General features: G+C 35.7%; 1 protein-coding gene across 1 annotated transcript in view; it reads left to right on the top strand.

Moving 5' to 3' along the window:
- Window positions 1-27224, top strand: part of LOC150100561 (acetylcholine receptor subunit beta-like 1) — a 171414-nt gene that overhangs the window by 134112 nt on the left and 10078 nt on the right. The window contains exons 4-5 of the mRNA XM_090401834.1: window positions 9478-9587; window positions 15321-16326. Coding sequence (XP_090257960.1) covers window positions 9478-9587; window positions 15321-16326 — 1116 coding nt within the window. The remainder of the gene's footprint in view (window positions 1-9477; window positions 9588-15320; window positions 16327-27224) is intronic.

Here is a 27224-nt window from a genome sequence, read left to right as displayed (position 1 = left end):
TGGGAGGAAGCCTGTGAGAAAGGAGTTATATATATTAAATGGATTCTCCGATTCCTTAGATAGCTTCAAGCATTATTCGGGAGGTTTTGGTGCATCAAATCAAATATGAGAAACATATTCTATGTTGGGACAAATTTGAGAAGTAGATAGTGTTAGAATTTGCACAGGTGAGAAGTAACGTATTCAAAAGGACGTTGAGGAAGAGGAGGAGGACACCAAATTTTTGAAGGTCCTTCCAGGAAAAGCTAGAGATGAAGGTTAATCAAAGAAGGGAAATCTAATAATATTCAGAGCTGAATATCACCAAAAGATAAGAAGGTAAAGTGAAATCATCTTTCTTATGAGACATAAGACAGCACATTTTGAAATATTGAAGGTTGGTAGATTATTCTCACTCCACTGGAAAATTATGAAGAGATCTATGTTTAAGATAAAGATCATGAAATATCTTGAAGCTTATAATAGAGATATTGAAATATCTCGATTATCTCGACTATTCAAAGTTTAGTTATCTCTGGTATGGAATATCATATATAATGACAAATACACATGTAATGGACATAATTACTTGTGACAGAAAGAATCGTGTAAAGTGTGGTTTGGACAGTTAAGGTGGACAGCGGTTGTTGGCCATGTAAGCTGTGGTTTTGGCGAGAAATGAAATGATAGCAGTGCTACATGCATTTATGTTTGTGCGAAGTGGGTTTTTTTTAATGATTTTTGCGACTGTTGAATACTGTATATATTTTTTTCACTCGACAGAAAAATGACAGACAAAAAGGAGAAAACTGAATTGGATGGACAGAAAAGCTTAACTAATAATGGTGTATTATAAAATTACCGCCAAGTCATACATCTGCACACAAATAATATATAGAAAACAGTTTATTATGGTGCCTCAGTGCTAAAGTTTGGTCAAAATTCGAAATTTGGACGTTCGAATAAAAAGACGTGCTATTATTATTATTATTATTATTATTATTATTATTATTATTATTATTACGAAAGACCTCTAGGGTGTCAGGAACTAATCAATACACATGCTACACATACCAGCTCTCATACTTGTTCTTGAATTCGTTCACTCTACTTGCACATACAACGTTTAATGGCAATGCATTGCAATCACGCGCCACTCTATGAGAGAAAAATCTAAATCTCTTCCCCTTCTTCATGGCATTCGTTCTCAATTTTCATGGATGCCTTCTATTCTCTCCCCATCCTCAATAAAATTAAAAATTCTCTCTACTGGTATCCTGTATGAACCATTCAGAAGTTTGTTAGAGTCTCAATCATATCACCCCTCTTTCTCGTGTTTGCTAGTACTTGTAGCCTACCAATTCTCAATCTGTCTTCATAATCAGCATTCCACAATCCTGATATCATCGATTTTAACACTTTCAATTGCACTCTCTCTCCAGTGTGTCATAATCACAACGGAAACTAGGAGAATAGACCTCCGTGCAATAGTCCAAGTGAGGTCTTATCAAGGCCTTGTAAAGAGGAAAGATGACCTCCTTGTCATTACATGTCGAGGTTCGTTTCAGCATTGCAATTATCCTCTGAGTTGTATTTGCAATCTTTGTCACATGGTCCAGAAATTCAACTTCCTATCTACTAACACTCAAGATTCCTAGCCTGATCAATTTCTACTAGCATAATCCCACCAATATAATACGACATTGGATATATAATTACTCCAAAGTGCACGACTTTACATATAACATTGAACGTTTAACATTTTTCCAAGAACTGCATATAAGCTACATTCTTAATTACCTTGTCTATCTTTGCATCATCAGCAAATAACTGTATGTCGCCTGTCAAAACCTTCTCATTAATATAAAGTTTGAATAACAGTGGACCAAAGACTGATCCTTGTGGTACACCACTGGTTACCTTAAGTTTAGCAGATTTACATCCCCGTGTACCACTTCTTTATATCTGATAGTCGGTCATCCTCTTATCCAAGCTAATAGTTTATAATCCAATCCCATATTCTCAAATTTATACAACAGAAGCCTTAGCTATATATCCAAAAGTATTATGATGTATCCATTCCCCTTGTCTACCTTTACGGTAACATTATTATACAATATAAGCAAGTTGCTGAAACATCACATTCTATTGGTAAATCCGTGCTGTTCATTGCAAAGTATATTCTGTGTGAAACCTCTTAATGCGAGCCCCTAAATTTTCCAAAATCTTCACCACCCACCCAGAGATATCAATTGGTCGATAGTTGGATACATCAGTCTTTGTACAATCCTTGCGCAATGGGATTACCATACATGCTTTCCACTCTTGTGGACTCTTCTCTATTCTGAGACTCAAATTATATAGCCAGGTTAAAGGAATAGCCAGTTCAGCTGAACTCTTTTAGCGTCCATGATGATGTCCCATCAGTCTCTAATCCCAGGTTATCATGTTTGTACAATAGTTCTAGGACCTCCTCCTCATACACCTGAGTTCTTCCATTAAATAGAAGTGAGCGCAGTGTTGCAATACACCAGCAGGTTGATAGCCTTTAGCAAATTGGAACTCATTAATTGAACAACATCTTCTGCATCTGTCACCCTCACACATCTGCATTCAAGAGTTATTCTTTCCTATTCATTCTTTCTTTTACTTGCATCATAAAGACAGAATTATTTTGGGGGTTGTATTTAGCTCGAGGAGCGTTTTTTGTTTCATATTCAAACTTAGCATACCTTACAATAGTTGTAACTCTTCTTGTCTGCTCCTTATAATTTTCGGTCATCAACCTTATGCACACAGTATTCCTTTCACATCATGTTTTCCTACGAATCTCTTGCTTGATAACATTGCACATCTATTTTATGACTACCTTATTTATTCTTCGAACTCCAGGGACACATTCCGATATTGTATCATTGAAGTGATTCTTGATGTCGATATCCTTCCCACCCAACAACCGATACCATAGCGCAGAACCCAGCATACTCCTCAGTTGGTCCTCATTTCTTGCTTTGTAGTTCAGCATGTAACAGGCAAAAAACTTAGCCACTTCCCAAGTCATTACCGCATATTCATCGTCGCCATCCGGAGACAGAATAGTTACGTCTTTTACTGAAACCCTATCTGACAACATGATCGAATCTAACACTATTTAAACTCGAGTTCGCTCTGTCGCATGCTGCTTGTGGAAGTTGTCTCGCAACATCTCAGTAATTCAGCTTCGTTCTTCTCATGATATTTTAATGCTACCCAAACAATGTTCGTATAATTAGTCTCCCATTATGATTATTTGCCAACCATCTTTATTTGGTGACGCATTCCTTCGTCAGTACAACTGATCCACTAAGTCTATGATAACATCCCACTATGTTATTGATCTCGTTAGATTCCACCTCACACCAGATGGCTTCAAACTCACTGCCGCATGAAAAACTGTTACCAGTATGATAGTCATGGGTTTCAACCATAACTGGATTGAAGTCGTCCAATATTATTAGTAACACACCCACTCCTCTACTAATAAGAAGAAACATGAAATGTCTGCATTCCGCAATTCCCAGATTTGTTCGAAGGTTTCCACCAGCACTAAAAAGATCAAATTGGTTCGAAACAATCCAACCCGCTGGATTTCCATGAAAGTGTCGTATTTATGAGAAGAGATTTTGTCAACGAAAAAATTAATTCAACAATGACCGACAGGGGAAATATGATGCTCTGAACGAGAAGAAATTATATTAATGTAAATTGAATGATACGTCATTGGGTTTACAAATGTCAAATTTGTAATTATGTTTGTTTTGATTATGTTTGTTTTGCTCGTTTCATAATTAATGTGATATAAAACTCCTGTCACATAGAGCTGACCTGCTGCAAGGAGATCTGGATGATCAATGGAGATGACTTTCAATGTTGGACTTTGTGCAGCACCAATAGCTGATGTCACCATACTGATCTGTGGAAAGGTTTTGCATATGATGTGCGATTTTGTCTTTCAAATCTTCCAGGTGAAGTTGCTCCGATACACTATGCTTTTGAGGTATACACTTTGCTCTTTGCTGCAGTTGCGGAATGGCAAAACTGCTCGATATATTTGATAAAGCGCAACTGTGACCGTGCACGGATTCGATGGAGCTCTTCAAAGAAACACTGCCCAATAAGGAACTATCCTAACTCCTATCCATTGTTTTTAGTGTCTACTGTTCCGCAACCATGAAAAGGCGCTTCATCCCTCCACAAATTGTTCCAAGTCCAACTCTCGTCCACCTCCATGCGTGCCAGAAATTCTAACGCAAACCTTTCTCGAATGCTGGCCTCTTTGCAAATCCCTTTGCAAATCTCTTGGTTGTGATTGAGTTTATAAGGGTAGCATTGCATCGCATTACTGACATTTCTCCATACTGTTCTATAGGGCAACTCTAATTGTTTTGCTACGACACTTGCACTGCATGAACCCACAGCATTCTCATTTACCTGCTCAGCAATTGCAGTTTCAACATCTTCGGTCTTTTACGGAATTTCACATTTACGCCCTCTTCCTGTTTGGACTGTCAAACTGCCTTTCTCTTTAAAACGAACCATGCAACGCAGTGCATTTGTATCAATATGCCTTTTCGCAAAGTGTTTTAGCGTCTGTACTCGCCAAGTGCCGTATTTTCCACATTCACCGTGCATTTTTCCCATTCCTATAGAAATCCTTCAAAAGCAAGTCACGTTTAGGCAAAGTGATACCTAACGCATAAGTCATTAACTGTAAAGTTCGTCTCACTCTTTCATTTATACGCCCCTACCCTCACAGCTCATGGTATACGTAAAAATTCAGAATCTTTCCTCGCTCACAACGCCGTATTTTTCCAATTGGTCATTTTTGAATTAATTTTTTGTAATGTCAGAATCTCTTCCCCTGATCTGGTTAGGGTACTCACCAAGCTTGAGGATATTTCGTCTACTTTTTGATTACTTTGATTAGAAAATTTACACGGGTGTCCAAAACCAAAGAACTTCTCGCCGTACCACGAGGCAAGAAAACAGATTTTTGGTTGTTTTTCGTTATAACGTTGATTACGTTTTGCTGTACGCACGACGGCAGGTCATCTTGCAAGTCGGCTCCATTCAAACCCAGGTACGCGAATTTCTCGAACACTGAAGATTACAATTTAATCTTCAGTGTTCGAGAAATCACAAATTCAGTCCGATCAGATTGTGGTAATTTGTATAACTAACGATTTCGAGTAGAAAGCGGGTGCATAATCAAATTTTCGAATCGCGAGAAAAAGGATCACGTGGTAGCACTCATCAAAATAAAAGGCAAAAATGCTGAGCTAAGCGAATTGTGTTTGAAGGAACCTCTTTTCGTGAAGGAATGAAGTTGCAAAATTGGATGTCTCAAAGACATCATCTAAATCATGGGCCTTCAACGCATGGCCCGCTGCACAACTCTGGCCCACAGAGCTCTTTGCCGTTGCCCGGCGGCCATTTTGAAAAATTAACTATTTAACATTAAAACGAGATTAAATAAAAAATAATTTCAATGAAGCCTAGTGCTATACTGTGGTATTTAGAATTTCTAAGATGCTTTCCAGATTCACAGGGAACGCTGTGCATTTGATACTTTTACACAAAATCCTATAAAAATAAATATTAAATAAACATGCTTCTTCAGCCATCTACCAGCGCCAAGAGGTAATTGATTACTAGTACTAACGTCGCAGGCAGATGGCTGAAGCAGTAGTTCGTTCGAGTGCGCTGTCTAGTGCCTTCCAGATACATCTCGAAGGTTCTCGATACTTCGTTATTTTCATACAAATACAAGAAGATCCACAGTCAGTCAGTCAGTCGTGAACAGTGTGATATTCGTGTATGAGCGCACTCAGGTTCGTCGTGTCAGTCATAGCCTATTGTGGATTTTATACTGTCACACTTTTTCATTAGTGTGAGATATATTCAGTGGATAATAACCTTACATGGCCATTTTGGATCATTTGTTTGTGTTCACCTTCCATCCCTATGGCGTCTACAAGTAAAAAGCGTAAATCAAGTGATTCATGTCGGTTTTTAATAAAACGTGGACCAATTTGTACTTTTTTGTGCCGATCGACGACAAGCCAGTGTTTATTTAATTAATTTATACTTTAATTTGTCGTGAGTCAGTGTCAGTATCAAAAGAATACAATATGAAACGACCCTATAAGACAAAGCATGAGTCCAATTTCGATCGCCTTCAAGGGCGGCTTCCAAATTGATTTAAAATGTCAGCAGGGTACGTTTAAAAGGCAGAGGGAAGAGAGCGAAGCTTGCGTCAAAGTAAGTTATGTAATAGCTGAAAAAATTGCTAAAATATCAAAAGCCTTCTTGGGCGGCGAGTTTGTGAAAGAGTATCTCACCGCTGCTGGGAGTATTCTGTGCCCAAATAATAAGCAAGTGTTTAAAAACCGAGTTTGTCTGGGGTAACTGTAGCACGACGTGTCGAAGAACTTGTCAATGACATTGAAGGAACTTTAAAATAAACGGTCGTTCGAATATACGTCATATTCACTTGCTTTAGATGAGAGCACAGATGTGATGGATACAGATACATACTGGCTATCTTGTCCGTGGCATTGATCAACAATTCAACGTGGCAGAAGAACTGCTAGCTCTCGTACCTATGAAGGGAACGACGAAAGTCACTGATATTTTTGAAGCCACCAAGAAAACGCTCCAGCGTTTCGACCTCAGCTTAACCAACCTCGAGGGTGTGGTAACTGATGGTGCCCCTGCTATGGTGGGAAAGAGCGAAGGGTTTGTTGCGCTGCTATGGAATAAAATATTTCTCCACATAGTTTTCTGTATGCACTGTACGTTAATTCCTTAACCACGTCCTTAGGAAATTTGTATCTTTTGCCAAAAAAATTGCAATTTAATTTGTACGAAACTACGCGAATTAGGATTAACAATTTGATCAGGTTTTTAAATCCAGCATGGTGTCGGTTCAAACATAAAACAGAACAATACAGAATGGTATTTGTTCAATGCTGTTTGAATGCTGTTTGCTGAAGGAAATGCCGCGACAAATCATGATCAAGTTTTTTTTCGTGCGCATTATGTCAGATAGTCTGATTAATAATTGATCTAAGTAGCTAAAACCTTACATGTTTTCTCCAATTAATTTTAGTAAATTTATTTGTGCTAAATTTTATCAAAGTCTGCCTGGCTTTTCATTTATCAAATTTCATCAAAGCCGGCCTGGTGGCCGAGTAGTTAGCGTATCCGCTCTCCAGCCAAAAGGCTGCGGGTTCGACTCCAGCAGTGGGCATGAATGTTTGTGATTGTCTGTGAAAATAATAGTGGTGATGGTGGACAGTAGATGGCGTTGGTGTAGATGAGGCGGTTTGTGGGTGAGGTTGAGTGGTGGAGACGGAGAGTTGTAGAGTAGGTGCCCTTCCTCGATGAATCTTAGGACTCTCTGGAGGTGTCATGTAATAATAATAATAAAGTCTGGCGGATGATTTAGAATCTAATATTAAGTCACATTAAAAAGATTGAAATGACGATTGCATCCATAGCATTAGGTCACCAATAGAATGATCATTTTAGTTTCTCTTTTGCCGACTAAGGAACTTTTTTCTTAGACTTCCTAAACTCGGCTTTTTAAACAATTATTTTTAAAAAAAATGGATTTTAGCAATTATTTAATATAAATGCTGAGATTTTGACCACAAAATGATATACCGTTGTCGCTCTCTCTCCTAAAAACCCTTGATTCGTTGGATGATGAAGAATGGCTGCCAACCTATCCTCAAAGAGTTGTTTATGAAAGCGCTAGACAGTAGGGAAAAAATTAAGAAAAAATAATGAAAGTAATTGCATTATCAAAAGCTTTTTACTGTTTTCCTCATCAGCTTATTGCTACCTATTGTGAGCAAATTCAAATGATCACATTTTGTTAGCAACTGTTTAAAGGTATTTCATCAGTTCATTATTTAAATATTTGCTGAGTAATATTTTAAATACACAGTATTCAGTTGGTTGCAATTATTTCCTATTTTTGAAACATATAAATAAGTGCAGTTAATCCATGAATTTATTTATTTAAGCGTGTATTTTAGAGATTCCATAATAATAATATTATTATGGAATCTCTAAAATACACGCTTATATTATGAAGGCTACTAATATTGGCTTCTTCTTCTTTGAGTGCCATTTCCTATCGGAAGTCGGCGACCACCTTGGCAAATTTTGAGCGATCCTCAAAAATTTCTCAAGGTGGTCGCCGAAATCCTCAAATTTGCCAAGCCACTCTAAACAGTCCCTTAGAGCTCATGCCAGTCCACTGTCTGATGTCTGCCAGCCAAGATTTTCTTCGTCTTCCTTGTCCTCTTCTTCCATTTATCTTCCCCTTTAAGCAATTGAAGTGTTTAATATTTTTCATTATGAAGTAGATGACCAAGATATGCAGTTTTCCTTCTTTTTATGGTATCTAAAAGTTCACGTGATTTCCCTATTTATTCCAATACTTCCTGATTGGACGTTTTTGCTGTCCATGGGATTTTTAACATTCGTCTGTATGACCACATCTCAAAGGCTTCAAGTTTTTTTTATTGATGCTGTCTTCAAGGTTGAAGTTTCTGCACCGTACTGTACAGTGCAGAAACTTCAACCTTGTAGCAAGCAGTACAGACCACATAGCATTTAACCATGCGTACTCTGAGCTCTAAGTTTAAGTTACGGTTACACAGTGTTGATTTCATCAATATTGGCTTACATTAATCAAATATTGAAAATAAAAATTCTCTTTTAATTATTTACGATATCTCACCGACCGTAGTTGAGAATGAGGAGAATGAGTTCGCCATAAAGTTCCACCATGACCCCTTTGAAAGATGAATTTCATTTTAAATTAGCAATTTTGTCGTTAAGTAAATGCACCATGTTAATACAATGCACTCTGCCCTTAAGTGTGTGTAACGGAAGATTCATTTACATATTATTGCATACATGTTCTAATATAGTCTTTCGAAAATTGAAAGAATGTTTACTTAAAACTATAAACTCTCCTAATAATTTACGCTTACTGCAGCTAAAGTTTTCTCAGGAAAATACGTTACCGCACATTATGTTATCTTGCTCCAGCAATGACATTAACCAGCTTATCTTCAACAAATGCAGCTCTAGAGGCCAGTTAATGAAAGTAAAAAAAAATGCTAATATTATTTAATTAGCTGGCAATGATTCAAGAGTTTTAATTAACGGGTTAGAAATTGTGTAGATATCTTATGGTAATTATGTAAGTCTTCATTGTCTCGCTGTTCTGGATGAAAAACTGTATGCAAGGGTAATCATCTCATCCGACGTACAATGAATATTTACCTGCGGACTATTAAGGAAAAGATAGATCAAAATTTAAAAGGTACTTAGAAGGCAATTGGTGTTCTCATTGAATTTAAAGGTCGTCATATTTTGTTTCCAAACACGTTGTTCTCGAGATAGAGTGACTTATGGTGTAAACTTTATTTTAATTAGGTTTGGGATGATTACCAGCTTCAATGGGACGAAGCCGATTACGGTGGCATAGCAGTGCTTCGCCTTCCACCAGACAAAGTGTGGAAACCAGACATCGTTCTCTTTAATAAGTGAGTATAATAGCAATAGCAAGAGAGAGAGAGAGAGAGAGAGAGATTAAAATTTATGTCAGCTATTAATTTTAATATTAATTTGCAGTCATTTCTTGTAATGTTGAAACCGTCATCACATCTAAGAAACAAAAAAGATAATTCCATTTCTTGTAAAGAAAAGGGTAATATAGGAAGTAAGTTTGTTTAAACCCAGAATTCTTCTGTTGCATTAAATAGATATTGCATACTTGCAATTGACATAAGAATAATATTACTGAGATAAAGAGCCAATAGGCTCTTTATCTCAGTAATCTTACTGAGATAAAAAGCCTATTCAAAGTGGATATTGAATCCAACATTATTTTTTAGCCGAATAAGAAATTCAAAGATAGAAAATCTATCTAAGAGTTTCATGCCGAATATAGAAAACTATAAACGTTTGGCAAGTCCAAGCGTAAGTTATCAGGTGGTACATGCTGGGGCAACTTGTAGTAAAGGTGGAGTAAGCTCCGATCACTGTCTTTAGTATTTTCCCATAATGTAAAACACAACTCCTAGGAGATGTATGCTGTTATACATTATGGGAGAAGGTCACTACCCAGACCGGTTTCGACCTTTTTTGAGGTCTCATTAGTGAGTAAATTTGAATAAATTTACTTCGCCGAAGTGAAGCCTATTGGCTCTTTATCTCAGTAATTTATTAGTGCACCTTTTGGCGACTTGTACAGTAAAGATATAAGCTTTGTATTACTGCAACCTCAGTATTTACATCTAGGTCTACCTACTCACTGACGAGACCTCAAAAAAGGTCGAAACCGGTCTGGGTAGTGACCTTCTCCCATAATATATAACAGCATACATCTCCTAGGAGTTGTGTTTTACATTATGGGAAAACACTGAACAGAGTGATCGGATCTTACTCCACCTTTACTACGAGTTGCCCCAGCATGTACCAACCTGTTGGCTCACGCTTGGGCTCTCCGAACGTTTATAGTTTTCTATATTCGGCATGAAACTCTTAGATAGATTTTCTATCTTTGAGTTTCTTATTCGGCTAAGAAATAATGTTGGATTCAGTATCCACTTAATTTGAATAGGAATAATACTTGCATTTGTCTCATGATGAACTCTTCTTCTTGTTAAGCAATGTAGATTAATAGGATAAACTTTTATAACTGAAGATTCCTTTTAAAAAAATAAAGTAAATTAAAACAGTGACATCATTCCAAGGAAACTGAAACTGTAATATTATCCTATTAAATGGTAGATCATAGAGAAGGCAACAATAAATAAATATTCCAGTAAATGCATGAAAATGCCTACATTTTTTGCAAGAAGCTATGATCATTTGAGGAAGTTAAGCATTGCATTACACTTTTGATATTAGTGGAATGCCAACTTACGTTTCTTATTTAACTACTTCTTCAAGAGAAGCTACCTTTAGTCTATACCAGTGGTCCTTAACCTTTTCGAAGTCAAGAAACACTTTTGATTATAGGAAAAATTTGGGGAACACCAAAAGCATTAGGATCATAAAACTAACAATAAAAAATATGCATGGACTTCCCTTTTATAAAAATGGAACTTATTTTAATGCGATGCTTGAGTTTGTCGGTTTTTGCAGATTTCAACAATATCAGGTCTAATGTGTGATGTACCTTCCCTCATCTCTTTGTCTATATTAGTAAGCCTTTCACGCTTCTCAGTTTTTATAACGGTTAATATTGAGAAACCGAACTCACACAAATATGATGTCGAAAACTATAACAAAATTTTCAGTGCCCTTGTGGAGAGAGTGTGGAGGGTATTCGGCTTGGACAAAAATCCAAAATTCCTCAAGAGTTATTTCAGGGAATTTCATTTTTAGAGTACGATTGGTTGAAAAGGTAACGAATTGTTGTTCTCGTAACGAAAATTCCCAACTCGATGTATTAACTGTGCCAAATGGATTTCAACATCATATTTGTGATGTTGAATTTCCTCGACATTTTTATTGTGGAGCGAAGGAAACATATCTACTATTTTTTTCTGATATGCTGTTTTTCCAAAGAGATACTTTTTTTCACTCATAACTGTGTCATGTGACATCTTTCACCTGCGGAACACTTGTAACCAATTCGGTTAAGAACCACTGGTCTATACCAACAGATATAATTCGATATACAAATTATGCCATTTTCTTTGTTGTCCTTAATTGCTCCATCCACTATTTAATTTAGCAATTATCTTATGAAATTATATATAAAAAGGTATCTAAGACAACAGTACCTAACCACTATGATTTAATGACCTTAAATCAGTGGTATTAAGGATGATATGCACGTGTCCGTTGGCCTCGGTGAAACGTTAATGGTGTTATAAGCAAAGGTCAGTGCACAACATACATTAACCTGAGATGTCCATTGCACTTGATTTCACTGTTACGTTCGTGAGGATCGTCCACGTTTCCCAAATGGAGTGCTCTCACACCTACTAAGGCATTAGACTTAATGAAGTGGAAAGAGACAGAAGCCTCGTAAAGAGATTACTCTCTCTGTCTCTCTCTCTCTCTCTCTCTCTCTCTCTCTCTCTCTCTCTCTCTCTCTCTCTCTCTCTCTCTCTCTCTCTCTATCTATCTATCTATCTATCTATCTAAATTCCTAGAGGAGTGGAATCCAACTGGTACCCTCTTCTGGATTGACGACGACAATGTGCTCCATCTGAATGATAACTCAGAATGAAACTGAACTGTTAATTTTGAATATTCATTTATATCTCTATTGTACACCCGAAAGGAAAATGTTTTTTTTCTTTCTCTGTAAATATATACTTATAATATGTAAATAGTCATTGTTGCCTATCGTGTAATGTTTATTTTAACAAGTTAAATAAAAAAAAAAAAAAAAAAAAAATATCTTTTACACACACACACACACACACACACACACACACACACACACACACACAATAATAAGGTTTACAGAATCTTTGTTTAATATTGATAAGTAAACTCCCACAGAACTTGAACATTTCACTTTATCGAAACGTTACTGTTGAAATGGGAATATGTGTCAATGAGTATCAACGCTAGATAGGATGGAAATATTTTGCTTTATACCCCAAATCTGGTTTAACGAGTTGTAAACTTGAAAATTAACTGTTTAAATATCCATTTATGAAATTTATTTTTTATTTATTTAACGAAATATCTGAAATTAAATATTAAATTCAGCATTATTTGAAATAATGCTGCATTTAATATCCACTTGATTTATATGAATAAAAATATTTTCATATATTAAAAATAAGTTTCTTTTCGTAATATTTTTTTAGAAATACTTTCAAATAAATAAGGCGAATATATGGACTCTTGGGCAAGCGCTAGTGTTCTCTAAGTGGTCCGTGCTAGGGCAACTGGCAAAATTTAAACTCTCTGGTCAACTTTTTAATGAAACTTTCATAGTTTCTACATTCGGCTTTGAAATAATGCTGGGTTTAATATCCACTTGATTTATATAAATTTCCATCGCCAAACTGAAGCCTTTTGGCTCTTTATTTTGGGAAACACAGCTGGTAGAATGTAGTTTCTTGTTTGGAATTACAGTGGAAGCAACTTAGGCTGTGAGAACACTGTATTGTGTTAAGTGTACATTTTTCTGGCTGGTCAGATTCTTTTGTAGGATGAAAAACTAGCGAATTTCGTCCAGGACGCGAAGTCTCCTGGATCACACCTGATTACTTTATTGTAATCAGGTGTGACTTTAGACAAAGAGACTTTAAAAACAAGTCTGAGTTCGAATTATTGCAGATGAGCTGACTGGCCAATAAATACAGTTAACATAATATGCTGACTTCATCATCGTAGCAACAAATACAGCCAACATCGTAGCAACTTCGGCCACAATTCCAACTAAACCAAGCAGTGTTCTTCATTGTTTCATGTTTTGAATTAATATTAAAACACAAAAGTTGAATTTCAAGAGAATACTCTTTTGCTATTCATATTCTAATTCGTATAGAAACTCCTATTTTCACACACAATCATATATTTTCTATATTCGTTGTATTCTTAAAACTGTTTCATGTTCTGTATATATGTAAGCACGTTTTTTTCTTATTTACATCCAATAATACTGATTTCCATTTGTTCATCGAACGCTTAGCCAATTTCAATAATCGAATTCCGAATCAGACAGGGGGTTCTTGGCATAAATTCTAAGCTTCAAAAAAAAAAAAAAAAAAAAAGAATCGATAGTAATAATGGAAGTCATTAATTTCCCATTTGTCATAAAACTTTTTCCCATAACATTATCCAACTGGCTGTGCATCAATAACTGTTGTAATTCGCTTGTAGGGCTTGTCATAGCAAGCTTTTTGCAAAGTAGTAGTAGTAGGAACAGTACAGTTATACTCCTGATCAGGGGCGGCTCGTGCATAGGCACTGCAGAATTGCAGCAGTCCCAATTTTCTCGATATATAAATACATTTATTAATTTATTTATATTTGCTTGTAATATTTAATTTTATCATCAACAATCCTATACAATTCTCTTATTTCGTATAAAAAATAATAAAAATCCATCTGGTAGCACTTAGGAGGGCGAAGGACGCTAGCGGCACTGTGTTTACCACAGTGTCATATTGCTACACGCGCAAGCATATGCACGTCATAGTGAGATGCGAGCTATTAGCGTAATGCGGCACTGTCCGTCGCGCAGTTCCACTGTTGTTTATATGCAGTTTGCGCCAGTAGTAGAGTGTTCGTAGTGCTTTTCGTGATTACTCCGTCTCTTTAAATATTTGGACATTACAATTAAAGACGTAACATTTGTCATAGTTTTTATTTCAGAACATTACTGGGGTTATGATAATGGATTTTATTTTTAAGTAATTTTGAATTATACCAAACTGTATAATTTTATCGATAATAAACAATATTGTTTCATGTTTAATTTTTTTTTTTAATTTTTACCATAATTTTGATATTTTATCCAAACACGTCTACACTGTACTTACAGTGTGTATGTCTATTTCGAAAGTTGCAGCACCCCCACGATTTCAAGCCACGAACCGCCGCTGCTCTTGATATAAACGTGTATTTCATAAGTGTGTATTGAAGCTATAGTAGATGTGTCACTGTGGTCATCATAAATATTGCATTTTCAATTAATAAAAACATAATATTGATCGACGGTAGTACGTTGTTTAAAGCAAATAGCATTCTATCGAAAAACCTTGCTATGTTCAGAATATAAAGTTGACATTTATTTTTTAAACACAACAAGGGAAATAATAATTTTATGAGTTCTGCTTTTAAATTAAATTATAACAACTGCTTACGTAAATCAATATAATAAAAAAGCAATCTAATAAAAAAGTAATTATGTTAACTTCGTTGCTAATAACAAACATAATTACCAAACATGATGAATAGTATTTTATAATATAGTGATATTTTTTCTGGGATATAAACACCCCACTACTTTTTGTACTTCCCATTTTTGAACAAATACTGTGGAAAAGTTTGGAGAATCTGAAGGTTTCTGTTGATATATCGAAACCTTTAATAGAAAGGCTTATAAATATTCTCAAACTGTTGGAAATATCTTTTCATGTTCATTCGGCGTAGAGAAAGAAAAAAAATCTTTACCAGAACCGTAGACTAATATTAATTAATCATGATTGAAGGTAATGTTCTAACAATAATATCGAATGTTGCATGCCATTTTTGTTGTACTTTAAATATTTAATAAAGTTTTTTTATATATTTAGCGCCGACGGTAACTACGAGGTTCGCTACAAATCCAACGTGTTGATCTATCCAAACGGCCAGGTGATGTGGGTTCCTCCTGCCATCTATCAGAGTTCCTGCACCATCGATGTCACTTATTTCCCATTTGATCAGCAGAAGTGTGTCATGAAGTTTGGCTCGTGGACCTTCAACGGTGATCAAGTATCTCTGAATCTGTACAATCATAATAAATGGGTTGACTTATCAGATTACTGGAAAAGCGGAACGTGGGATATTGTCGAGGTGCCTGCTTACCTCAATGTCTACAATAACTCTAAGACTGGACAACCCACAGAAACTGATATCTCTTTTTACATCACAATCCGTAGAAAAACCCTGTTCTACACAGTCAACCTTATACTTCCAACAGGCTTAATCTCATTCCTGTGTATTCTCGTCTTCTATTTGCCGGCCGAAGCAGGCGAAAAGGTGACCCTGGGTATTTCCATCTTACTATCACTGGTGGTGTTCTTGCTGCTAGTGTCCAAGATCCTGCCGCCCACGTCACTAGTTCTTCCACTTATTGCCAAATATCTCCTCTTCACCTTCCTCATGAATACTATGTCCATACTGGTAACTGTGATTATCATTAATTGGAACTTCCGGGGTCCCAGAACGCACAGGATGCCCAACTGGATTCGTGTGGTGTTTTTAAAATATCTTCCTATCTTGCTCCTTATGAAGAGACCCACCAAAACAAGACTTGGATGGATGATGCAGATGCCAGGAAGAGGTATCCATTATCATTACGATGGCTCTCCGGAGCCAAAACATTGTGACCTGAGGAATAAAGTAGATGCTATTGAGTTGGCGGACATCCACCACCCCAACTGTACCGTAGTACGTAAGCCCACTTCTGAATGTGGTCCTCACAGGACAGACAACGAAAACGGAGATGTGCTTTTCCTGTCTCCAGAAGCCTACAAGGCTACCGAAGCTATAGAGTTTATTGCTGAGCATATGAGAAGCGAAGACGAGTATATTCAGGTAAGAAGTAATAATCTTTGTTATTAAAGGCAATAAATACATCGCTATAATTGAAATGTTTAGACTCGATCTCTCATTAAAGACTATCTGAAGAATAACTTGAAATATTAAAAATTAAATGTGTCAACATCGCAACTCTCTCTCTCTCTGTATTTCATTCATATCAATCTGGTCCTCCGTTTTTCGAGAATGCTTTCTAATTATAGCAGGGTTTAGCCAGAGTATAACTTTTTTAATAATATGCAGTAGCTAAAGCTTAGTGGAAATAGAGCTAACGTTGCATATCAGGATAGAAATTAATTGCTTATTTACTGATTAAACTTTATATTAGAAAGAATACTAAAAAGAAAGTATGCTTGTAAATTCTTGTCAGAATTCCTTCTGATATAAAAAGTTCACCAGTAAAAAAAGAAAGCAATTACCGTATATGTCGACGTATAGATCTAAGACGAGGCCTAAATTTTAGGCTATTTTTAGGTTTTAAGCTTATGTCGGTTGTATAAGACGACCCCCATCCCCAATTTCTTCTTTCTTCTATTAATGCAACGTTAATGAATCCGGACGAAAGTATAGAATTTCAACCTACTTCAGGATGGTGTAATCGTTTTATGAACAGACAAAATCTGGTAATACGACAAAAAACGAAAATTGCTCAAAACCTACCAGCAGATCTTGACCACAAACTTACCAGTTTCCATAAATTTATTATTCAGTTGAGACAAGAACGTAAATTTCTCAAATATTGGAAATATGGATGAAACTCCTGTGAGCTTTGATATGATACGCAATAAAACAGTGGAGTCTGAAGGTAGTAAGGGTGTGCTAGTTCGAAGTACAGGTCATGAAAAAACAAGGTTTACGGTTGTGTTTTCATGTTTGGCTGATGGAACCAAGTTAAAACCAATGATCATCTTCAAACGTAAAACTAAACCTAAGATAAAATTTCCTTCAGGTGTTTTTGTACATTTTCACGAAAAAGGATGGACGACAAAAATGGTGTGAAGTTATGGATAAATAATGTGTGGAACACACGAACAGGCGGTATAATGAAGAAACGCAGTTTATTAATATGGGATATGTTTCGTAGTAATTTAACTGAGAATAGTAAAAGTCTTCTAGAAAAAAAATAACACAAAAATTGCTGTTATATCAGGTGGTTTAACTTCTATATTGCAACCACTAGACGTCTGCTTGAACAAGCCATTTAAAGATCACATGCGAGAAGAGTGGAATAATTGGATGTTGACTGGTGAAAAATCATTTACAAACGGTGGATCTGTGCGCGCTGCATCACTTGATATGTTGTGCAATTTTGTGCTCAAAGCAGGGAATAAAGTAAAAGTAGAGACTGTAATAAAATCATTTAAAAAGTTATGGATGGTAGGGAAGATGATCTGTTGTGGGACACTGATGTCAATAAAACGAAATCAATTCACCGGATTCGAACTGGGATCCATATGACTCTCTCTCTCTCTCTCTCTCTCTCTCTGGTTAGGCTACGCATTATCAGAGTTTATTCCTCTTCCTAGTTCTGTTCCTTGTAATAACCAACTTCCTCTCCGAATTCTCTTCAGATTAATCTTCTAATAACTGAGTTTTCTATAAATTTCTTAAAAACGTGCAATTATCCAGTTTTAGAATCTTTGAAATTAATAATCTTCTGAATGACACTTTATGCGAAAAGTTGGATATAACGCATTAGCACTGCGATTCAGAGAACACTATAAGTTAAGAACTCACTTACACCTGAGACGACATTATTCACTGGGTAATAGAGTGGATAATGCCTTCGTGCTCACCATTATGCAAAATGTCAGCAACATTTACCAGAAAAATTACATATTATTACATAGTGCATATGCATATTATATACTTCTACATCTATATTTGGCTGATCCTGTTGTTGTCATTTCCAATTAACTAGAAACGACAGAGGCCACGAGGAGGAATATATATATACGCCCTCTGTCCAAAAAGAAACCGAACTTTTGGTAAAAAATAAAACACAGGCCAATTATAATTATTCAAATCATTCATTTCAATCAATGTACTCTCCCTCAGCTTCGATACAGCGTTTGGCACGGTCAATTAATTCGTTAAATGAGTTTTTTATATCCGTTTTTGGGATACTGTTGAGGGTTGTGGTTACTGCCGCTTGAACATTTTCCATGGTGTCGTATCGCTTTTCTTTCATCGGCAAATGAAGTCGGGGGGATGAGAAAGAAGTCACAGTGTTCAAGGAATCAGATGAGTACGGTGAGTGATCCGGATGATTTCGAGTTTTCTTTGATGAAATCACGCACTTTTTGGATGTTAACTTCGCCCAGTCCAGTTTTTGGACGGCCCGGCTTTTCGTCGTTCTCAAGCGTCTCACGACCACTTTGAAATCGCTTAAACCACTTTTAACCTTGAGTACGGGATGAGCATTCATCACCGTATGCTTTTTGAAGCATTCGATGCGTTTCGGTAAAACGTTTACCAAGTTTAACACAAATGTCAATCGCAGCTCTGTTTGAAACTCATTTTCCGACCGTTCGTCAAAACACACTCTTGGCACTATAACTCGACTTCTAATGAAACAAATGTCATAAACAGTTGACACAACACTAATTAAGGTTGGCGCCTTCGACAACAAAAAGATACAACAGGTGGCGCCACTAGCTTCTTCAATTTTCGAAAAGTTCGGTTTCGTTTTGGACAGAGGGTGTGTGTGTGTGTGTGTGTGTGTGTGTGTGTGTGTGTGTGTGTGTGTGTGTGTGTGTGTGTGTGTGTATTGTTGAGTCTATATATATATAGACTCAACAATCTCTCTCTCTCTCTCTCTCTCTCCCCTATATATATATATATATATATATATATGTTAAAAATACCAAGCAATTTTAAACCTGGTTTTACTCCATTTCCCAAGCAAACAGACAAACAAGTCAAGTTTGCGCCTGCAAGTAATGCAAGTCTAGCTGATCCTACAGGTAGTGCAAGACCAAGGCAACTCGTGGTAAAGGTATATATATAGGGAGAGAGAGAGAGAGAGAGAGAGAGATTGTTGAGTCTGTATATAAAAACTGTTGAAGACATACTCTATAGAATTTCTAAGCTCACAAAGGTCTGCGTGGTCAATGTTCAGTATTATGGTTTGTATTTTTTCTTTTCAAACCATAATACAACTTTCTTCTTGTATCTCAAAATATGCTGGAATACACTACATTTAGAGAAAATGTTCAATATCCATTTTTTTTCACAGTACCCAAACTTACATAATAATACCAGCATTTTACCCAATAGTCTAATCGACTAATTGTATCGAATATTTAGAAAATTACTAGTTTCACGGAAAAGAAAAGAAGCTCAGACAATATTCGTGACCAACATTTAATTCGTAAAATGCATTATCACAGCATTTTCTTCGAATATACAGAGGACTGAGTAAGTTGGCATTAGGCCGAAAGAAATTAAAGCTATGATGATGGGAGTGCATTATATCTGCTAACTGAATTTGTTCTTCTGCTAGGTCGCAGGTTCCTGTAGCTAAAAAAAATGCAGTTTAAGGCAGAAACAAAAAGAATTCGACTTCTGAATGGGACAGTTTAACTCATCTTTAGTTGAAGAAACCTAAAGAAAAAACTAATAAAATGTTATGTGTGGAATGTTGCCCCCCTATGCAGCTGAAACTTTGACATTGAAGAAACAAGAAATTAAGATTTTGGAAAGCTTTGAGATGTGGATTTGGAGAAGGATGGAAAAAATCAAATGGACAGATGAAATAACTAATGAAGAGATCTTAAAAAGAGTAGAAGAAGAAAGAAGTCTGCTAACACGTTCATTGCCAATCACGCGATATCGCGCGATGCGAGTTCTCACCAAGCGGCCGATCACGCGTTATCGCGTGGACGTCGCTAACTAAATACAAAGATAATAAAAAATTGGCCACCACACGAAATTCCAATTTTCAGCTTGGCAATGAAAGTGTTAAGGAGGATAAAAGGAAGAAAAGGAAACTAGATCGGACATATTCTGAAAGGAAATGGAATCATCAGAGATGCCATCGAAGGAAAAATAGAAGGATAAAGACCCAGAAGAAGAGTATGGAAAACAATATAAGATGACGTGCTGAATGGAGACAGGTACACTACCTTGAAAGAGAAGGCTCAGAACAGAAGAGAGTGGAAGGAAAGTTTTTGCTACTAAGAGAAGAACCAGCTCAATTGCAGAGTACTCAAGAAGAAGTTGAAAAGGTACTTTTATAAAGACCTTTATAAAGACATTTATAAATGTTCCATACTTCCTAGACAGGATTCCAAATGAGGGCTTCCCAAATGAAGAACAGATCTTTGTACTGAACAACGTAAGCGATTGTCGAATACAGAAAGCTGAAATATAGTGCAATTAGGAAGAAAAGGAAACATTTCTTAAAGGAGAACCCCGAATGAAAGCCTAGTTTATATTTTAAAGGAAGTTTCAACGAAAACTACACAAAATAAATAATCTCATTAATTTTGTAAAGCCATCAGAGTCCAGTTAAGTAGGAAACTAATCATACCATTGAATAGTTTGGTATCTCCTAACCCAATATGTAAAACATATGCACAGAAATATATCTTAATTAGGTTTAGGGAATTTGTACACTTAGAGATAGCAATCGAAATACATAAAGAAGTCTTAAATAGACTTGTGTAATGACTGTTGGCATAAAACTTTGCAAATATACAAATACATTATATACAAATTATTTAACAACATCAACAATAATAATAAAGTTTTAAATCACCGTATTCCATCCAATAGCGAATGTGGAAATCAAACTACAACCAAATCCTCTCGTGGAATCGAAGATTAAGTATTTGTGACAGAAAAAAATAAATAAATAAAAATAAATTGACATATTTTAGTGTTGGGAACAGTTCAGAAGAGCACCAAATATTGTAAGGCAATGTACAGTTTTTATGGTTTCGAAATGCCACTACTCTGAAAACTATTATTGCCACGGATAATGCTGCCATTTTTTTATGATCTTCAGATGTTATATGGAACCTTAAACGGTCAAGAAAGAAATCTGAAGATGAGCAGTGTGGATTCGTGAGCAATGGTTCGAATATATTGCGACAGATACATTAAAATCCTCGAAAGAAGAAACCGTAAAAATGTGTCAGTAAATCTCGAAGCCATGTCAATACACAGTTGAAGGATTTCTCTTTTATTTACGTATACTGCGATATGTCTATTACACTATAATATGACAAATAAAATAGTGTTGGTGAAAACTTTACGAATAAACTCACCGTTCAGGTTTTTCATATGATAGACTGTTTAAAATTTACGGACATTTTTTGCAGTTTTCAAATACACAAGAATCTAAGTCGAACATATTTAAAATGCCACCTGTTGCAAACATTTGAAGGTAAGGATTCGATAATAAGAAAATGAAGGAAAAACGTCATCACGCGATATATTTCAAAGTAAGTGACAAATAAAACTTCTAATAAAAGTTGACGTTTTCTCTAAGAAATCGCTTTAGGAATGGTATTTGTAGATATGAACAGTTGGAAGGTCGTGAGCATTAAGTGCCTGTAGTAATCCTTTCCGAAATGGGGTTCATGCTCCATTCTGCCCAAAATCCCTGACCAATACTCAAGCTTTGGATCACAACGAAGTACGTCAAATCACTTAAAGATAAAAATTCAGCATATCTCAAGCTATTGAATTTTTCCAGATCCTAATAGATGGATTTGATCGGACCGGGCATACAGAACGACTTACCAAACTATTATCTTATCGTCTTCTTTGAATCCTCTGCTACTGGGTAGCCACTTTCCTTTCCTCTTCGTTCATTGCGTGGTCGTGGTGGATGGCTAGAACCCGTTTTATTTCTCCTATTCGTTTGGCAAACGCACGAGAAACATATGATGTCATAACACCTATAAAGGTGTCATCACATCAAGTGTATGCGTCGATATAACTCCATAAAAATGATCAGCAACTCTCGCTTATTATGCAAACATGCAAAAAATGTATCACATCAGTATATACGTTACGAGATGAATTTCCAATCACAGAGAAAAACTAATTTACTTCATTTTTGCATAATTGTGATCTAAATGTGTATTTATATCAAAAGATATCATGATTTTACACTTTTTGTATCTTCTAAAAGATAGTAATTTAGTTGACCGTAATATTATCCATAGAGTAATAAATCTCAATTTTTTACTCATGTATATATATATATATATATATATATATATATATATATATATATATATATATATGTAGAAAGTTTTTTTTATCTTGGGTATATATTATGTTAAATATACCAAGCAATTTTATAAGCTCGGTTTTTTTAATCCTTTTTCCCAAGTAAGCAAACAGACAAGTAAGTCAGTTTGCGGCTACACGTAGTGCAACACTAGGAAACTCGTTGCAAAGGTGGAGTAAGCTCTGATCACTTTCCTTGGAATTTTCCCCTAATGCAAGCACATTTCCTTGTGGAGATGTATGATACTATGCATTAAGGTAATAGTCACTACCCAGAACGGTTTCGACCTTTATTGAGGTTTCGTCAGTGGGAGCCAGACATAAAAAATGCCAAGGGTGAAGTAATACAGAGCTTATAAATAGTTTACCTAAACAAGTTGCCATTCTATATATATATATATAGAATAAACGTATACATATTTTACCCTGACCTTGATTCCTTTACGAGAAGAACAGTCTCTTAGTTTGTTACCAATAAAGCTTTAAGAGAGTTTAAACTACACAAAGGAGCCTTGTTAATGTTTCATTTTCCTACGCGTATCTCTCCTTTTGTCACCTGTCACTTTTCTAATATGATGACGTCACTCTTCAAGAGTGTTATTCGTGAATTCAGCAATTTCATTTTAATTTGTACAATAAATATTTTAGACTTTTCATACAATGGAGCAGTGAATTTTCAGTTTATTCATTTTACCTTCTTCATCATCCATCCATCTAAACGATTTATTACATTATAAACTTGTATAAACAAAGCGAACGTAATAAATTATTTCACGCTATTGCTCAACACACTTTAAAAAAAAAATTTTTTTTAAATAAATAATAATCAACTATCTTTTTTTTTCGCGTCTACTTGTAACTATGAAAGTGATGTACAATTTTGGGAGAGGTTCTACTGTACTGTGCAAATGATAAACGGTATTACATACAAAGGGGACCAATAATTGTGTTTATTATTATTATTATTATTATTATTATTATTATTATTATTATTATTATTATTATTATTATTATTATTATTATTATCAGGTGACTTTTCTAAGGAGTCCAAGGACTCATCGTTGGAGAGCACTTTTTATGTCACACAATTCTCTACAGCAGTGTTTCCCAAATTGTGTGCCGCGGAAAGTGAATAAGTGTTCCGTGATGTCAGTGACCAAGCCATGTATTTTTAAACATGGAAGTAAGTCGCGAAAGGGAATACCGCTGTTTATGACCCGGTCATAAAAAATTGCCTGTAAGCCGATTACAGCAATGGGCGGCGTATCCTCTGTTCTCAAAACTAAACGAAATAACATCTGCGTTGCAAATCTTAGTGACCAATCAGCAAGGAAGTATAAAGAAAAATTTTCCACTGAAATTGAAGTCTGTATCTAGTCTCGAATCTAGTAATACTGAATACTTTCTTCGCAAGTTCGTATTGTAGGTGAAAGTGCTTGTTTCGAAACCGTAGTGCCGTGATTTTTTAAAAGTAATAGGCCTACAGATTTAAATTTTAATATGAATAAGAGACAAGGCACTTTGTTTAATTTTGGTGTTAAGAAATGCCTTATTGAAGGTGTTTGTGACGCAACAGATATGAGTCAGCCCACCAAGCGATCTCCAGGATGTACAAAAGGAGGGGGAAAACTGCCAGCACACAGGAGAAAAAGTCTGAATTCACTCGTAAGTACTTGGAATACTATTATAAACTTTTGGTGATCATAATGGGACATAATGAAAATCAGCACAAATTAATTTAATGATGTTGGCCTGAGGAAACTACAATATGCTACAAGATTTCATTAGTCCAGTGAATATAACTGATTTAAATCCTTATAAGGACTGGCTTAAAGGGAAGCAAGAATGCTTTTCATATTCCCCGTTATCTGTAGAGGACAGTGTAGGGATAAGGTGTTATTGAGCAATTAAAGCTCTGATCATGGCAGGAGGGTAACAGCAATAGCCGAGCCTCAGTTAAAACTTCATTGGCTACAGCATTGCCATCCATTACCCTCCAAGAGTATTGGATTGAATGAATCAATCACCACATCTCACGGTCGATTGATTCTTTTAACTGATTTAAATGTCATTTTATATTTGTTAATATACATTATGTATACAACGTATACATAAGTGTACTAATACTCTTTATGATTATGCATAATTAATTATTAATATAGTAATACATCACTAATTAATCAATTAATAATTATTAATTAATTAATTATTAATACATTACAAAATAACCAAGGTGTTCCGTGAAAATTTCAGGATTTGTGAAGTCTTAGAAACGCTGCTCTACACAGTCTTAATCCTCCATTTACACACTACGCCATCTACTGTCCACTAATAGTATTTTGTCTATTAATTGTCTTTGTTCTTTGGAGAATTTGTCTGTACTTCAAAAGCTTATTCCTGAAGCCATTTTCTAGTTAGAAAAATCTCATATGGACGGGGGGGGGGATCCGATTAAAGACAATCACGAAAGAATAGGGATTTGAAATCTGACCTGATTTAACTTGATCAAGATTACGACACAGTCATTTTGTTTCGATTTGTTTAGTTAATGCTTCAAATTACCGCAGTCTACTTGAATACTCATCCATTCAAACGCAATCAAATACTTAAAGTGTAATATTATGGAGAACTACCAAGTTATTAATTCGTTTTGCATTTTTTGAACCAGTTCAGAGTCTTCTCTTTCCACCTTGAGTTCAAACTCCATGTTTTTCTTTGGAACCCATGCATGGATAAAGGTAATGAGCCAAAAATTTAAATTATTGTCTGCAAATGATTGCATTTTAAGTTTACCAATACTCGATCAAAAAGTGATAATGATTATTAATTAGTAGTTAAGTTTATTAATACACTTGTTCCACCTAATTAAATTTAAGTATTGTCTGCAAATGGTTGTCTTTCAACCTTAGGGTATATTGTTGACCCTGTTTCTGTCTCTTAAAATAAAATAATTGATGAAAAATATATAACTAATGATTGGAATTAAAATCCGAAACAAGTGTGCTTAATTCACTTCTTTAGTTCTTACCTCACTATTTCCTTTCAAATCTTACGAATCAAGTCTTTTTAAATCAAAAAATTTCACAAAGAACTTTATGCAAAAACTGATATCGCATTGTATCATCTGATCAGCCTATTGTCCACGCGGTTAGCCAGCCTAATGGCTGTGCGCTTCGCAACCATATGACTTGGGAAGGAGTGTCCTAGGTTCGATTCCCCTCGACGACGTGAGGAGCTGAAGCATCTTCCTCAGCCATATCAAAGTTAGTCGGTCTTGGGCGTGAAAAGCAGGGTTTTTCCCCCAGTTTATCCAGGGGTTTTTCATCCCGCAAGCAGGCAAACCGGCCCCGTGAACACACACGAATACAGTCAGGAATAGTTAAGACAATCATTCCAGCCAAAGGTCTGAATTGTCAGCTATGCCAGTCCCGAGCCTGGATAAAATAGGGGGATTGAAATAGTGCCGTACCTCTCCCGTAAAAGGGGTTCACGGCCGTTGAATCACCATACGAAATGAATGGCTCATCCTATTTAAACGAAGAGAGCCAGATGAGATGAATTATGCCATTTCAAGTCTATTCTATTCAATGATCTGTCTTTGTAGCTGATTTGAACTAAGGAATAATACGGAAGCGAACGATTCTCAACTGAATGTAGGTGAGGGTGGATAATGAAGTTGGTGTCCCGATCACTTCGACTTACTTTTCTGTAAATTTTACTCTCAGAGCGTTAAACTTTGATTAAAGGGTTCTACTAAAATTTTCAGATGCATGCTGGGAAAGCACATTTGTTCATTCAGAAGCACAAAAGTATATCAGCTTCTGCAGCTAAAGTATGATATGGATTCTGTTAGATACTAACATTGTCCGAATGAAAGCAAATTAGATAATGTTTTAATATCTTACAAACTGATTTTAATTAAATGTCTGATTACGGAATTAACGCCATAAATTTGGAAACTTTTGTAGAAGGGAACTGTTGTTAAAAATACGGTAATTCATATATAATTACTCTTTGGTTTCAAATTATTATACTTTGGTTTGAAAGATCTGAGTTTGAATCCTGTTTAAAACGCAAGGAATCTTTCTAAAGTCTTTTTCAACAGTGACCAAACGAAGATGCATGCTTTATTCGAGAAAATCTGACCACCCAACTAACCGGAAACACACGAGAAAAAAAAAAAAGAACATATGCATATAATGGTAAAAAAACTGTCCGAAAACGTATGTCAATGTGGATTATTTTTTTGCTTCAAATCCGTTCAAATAATTCAAAGTCCAATATAATCATTCACTTGGTAAGACATCGTTGATAGGGTTTGAAATTTTACTATTGTAGTAAATAAAAACCCGACTTTAACGATTTAAATACATTCGATTTAATAACATTGTTTTATTGGTTTACTTGGGGAGAATGCAGTGTCGGCAATTTCTTATCTCGAATTTCTATCCTCTAATAAATAACAGAACATGAGATCTCCATTGTGCATAAGTGGGATTTAGAAACTCCAGTTTCGAATGCGAGTGAAATAAGAGTTAGGCATCCCACCTTTTATCATAAATCACTGCAGAAAGAGAAAAAAATATAACAGAGAGAGAGAGAGAGAGAGAGAGAGAGAGAGAGAGAGAGAGAGAGAGAGAGAGAGAGAG

The sequence above is a fragment of the Typopeltis vanoorti genome, chromosome 12 (genome assembly GCF_054136105.1).
Source record: "Typopeltis vanoorti isolate ZY-2024b chromosome 12, IOZ_Tvanoo_1.0, whole genome shotgun sequence".
NCBI classification, from domain to species: domain Eukaryota; kingdom Metazoa; phylum Arthropoda; class Arachnida; order Uropygi; family Thelyphonidae; genus Typopeltis; species Typopeltis vanoorti.
This window is presented reverse-complemented; position numbering and strand designations above follow the sequence as displayed.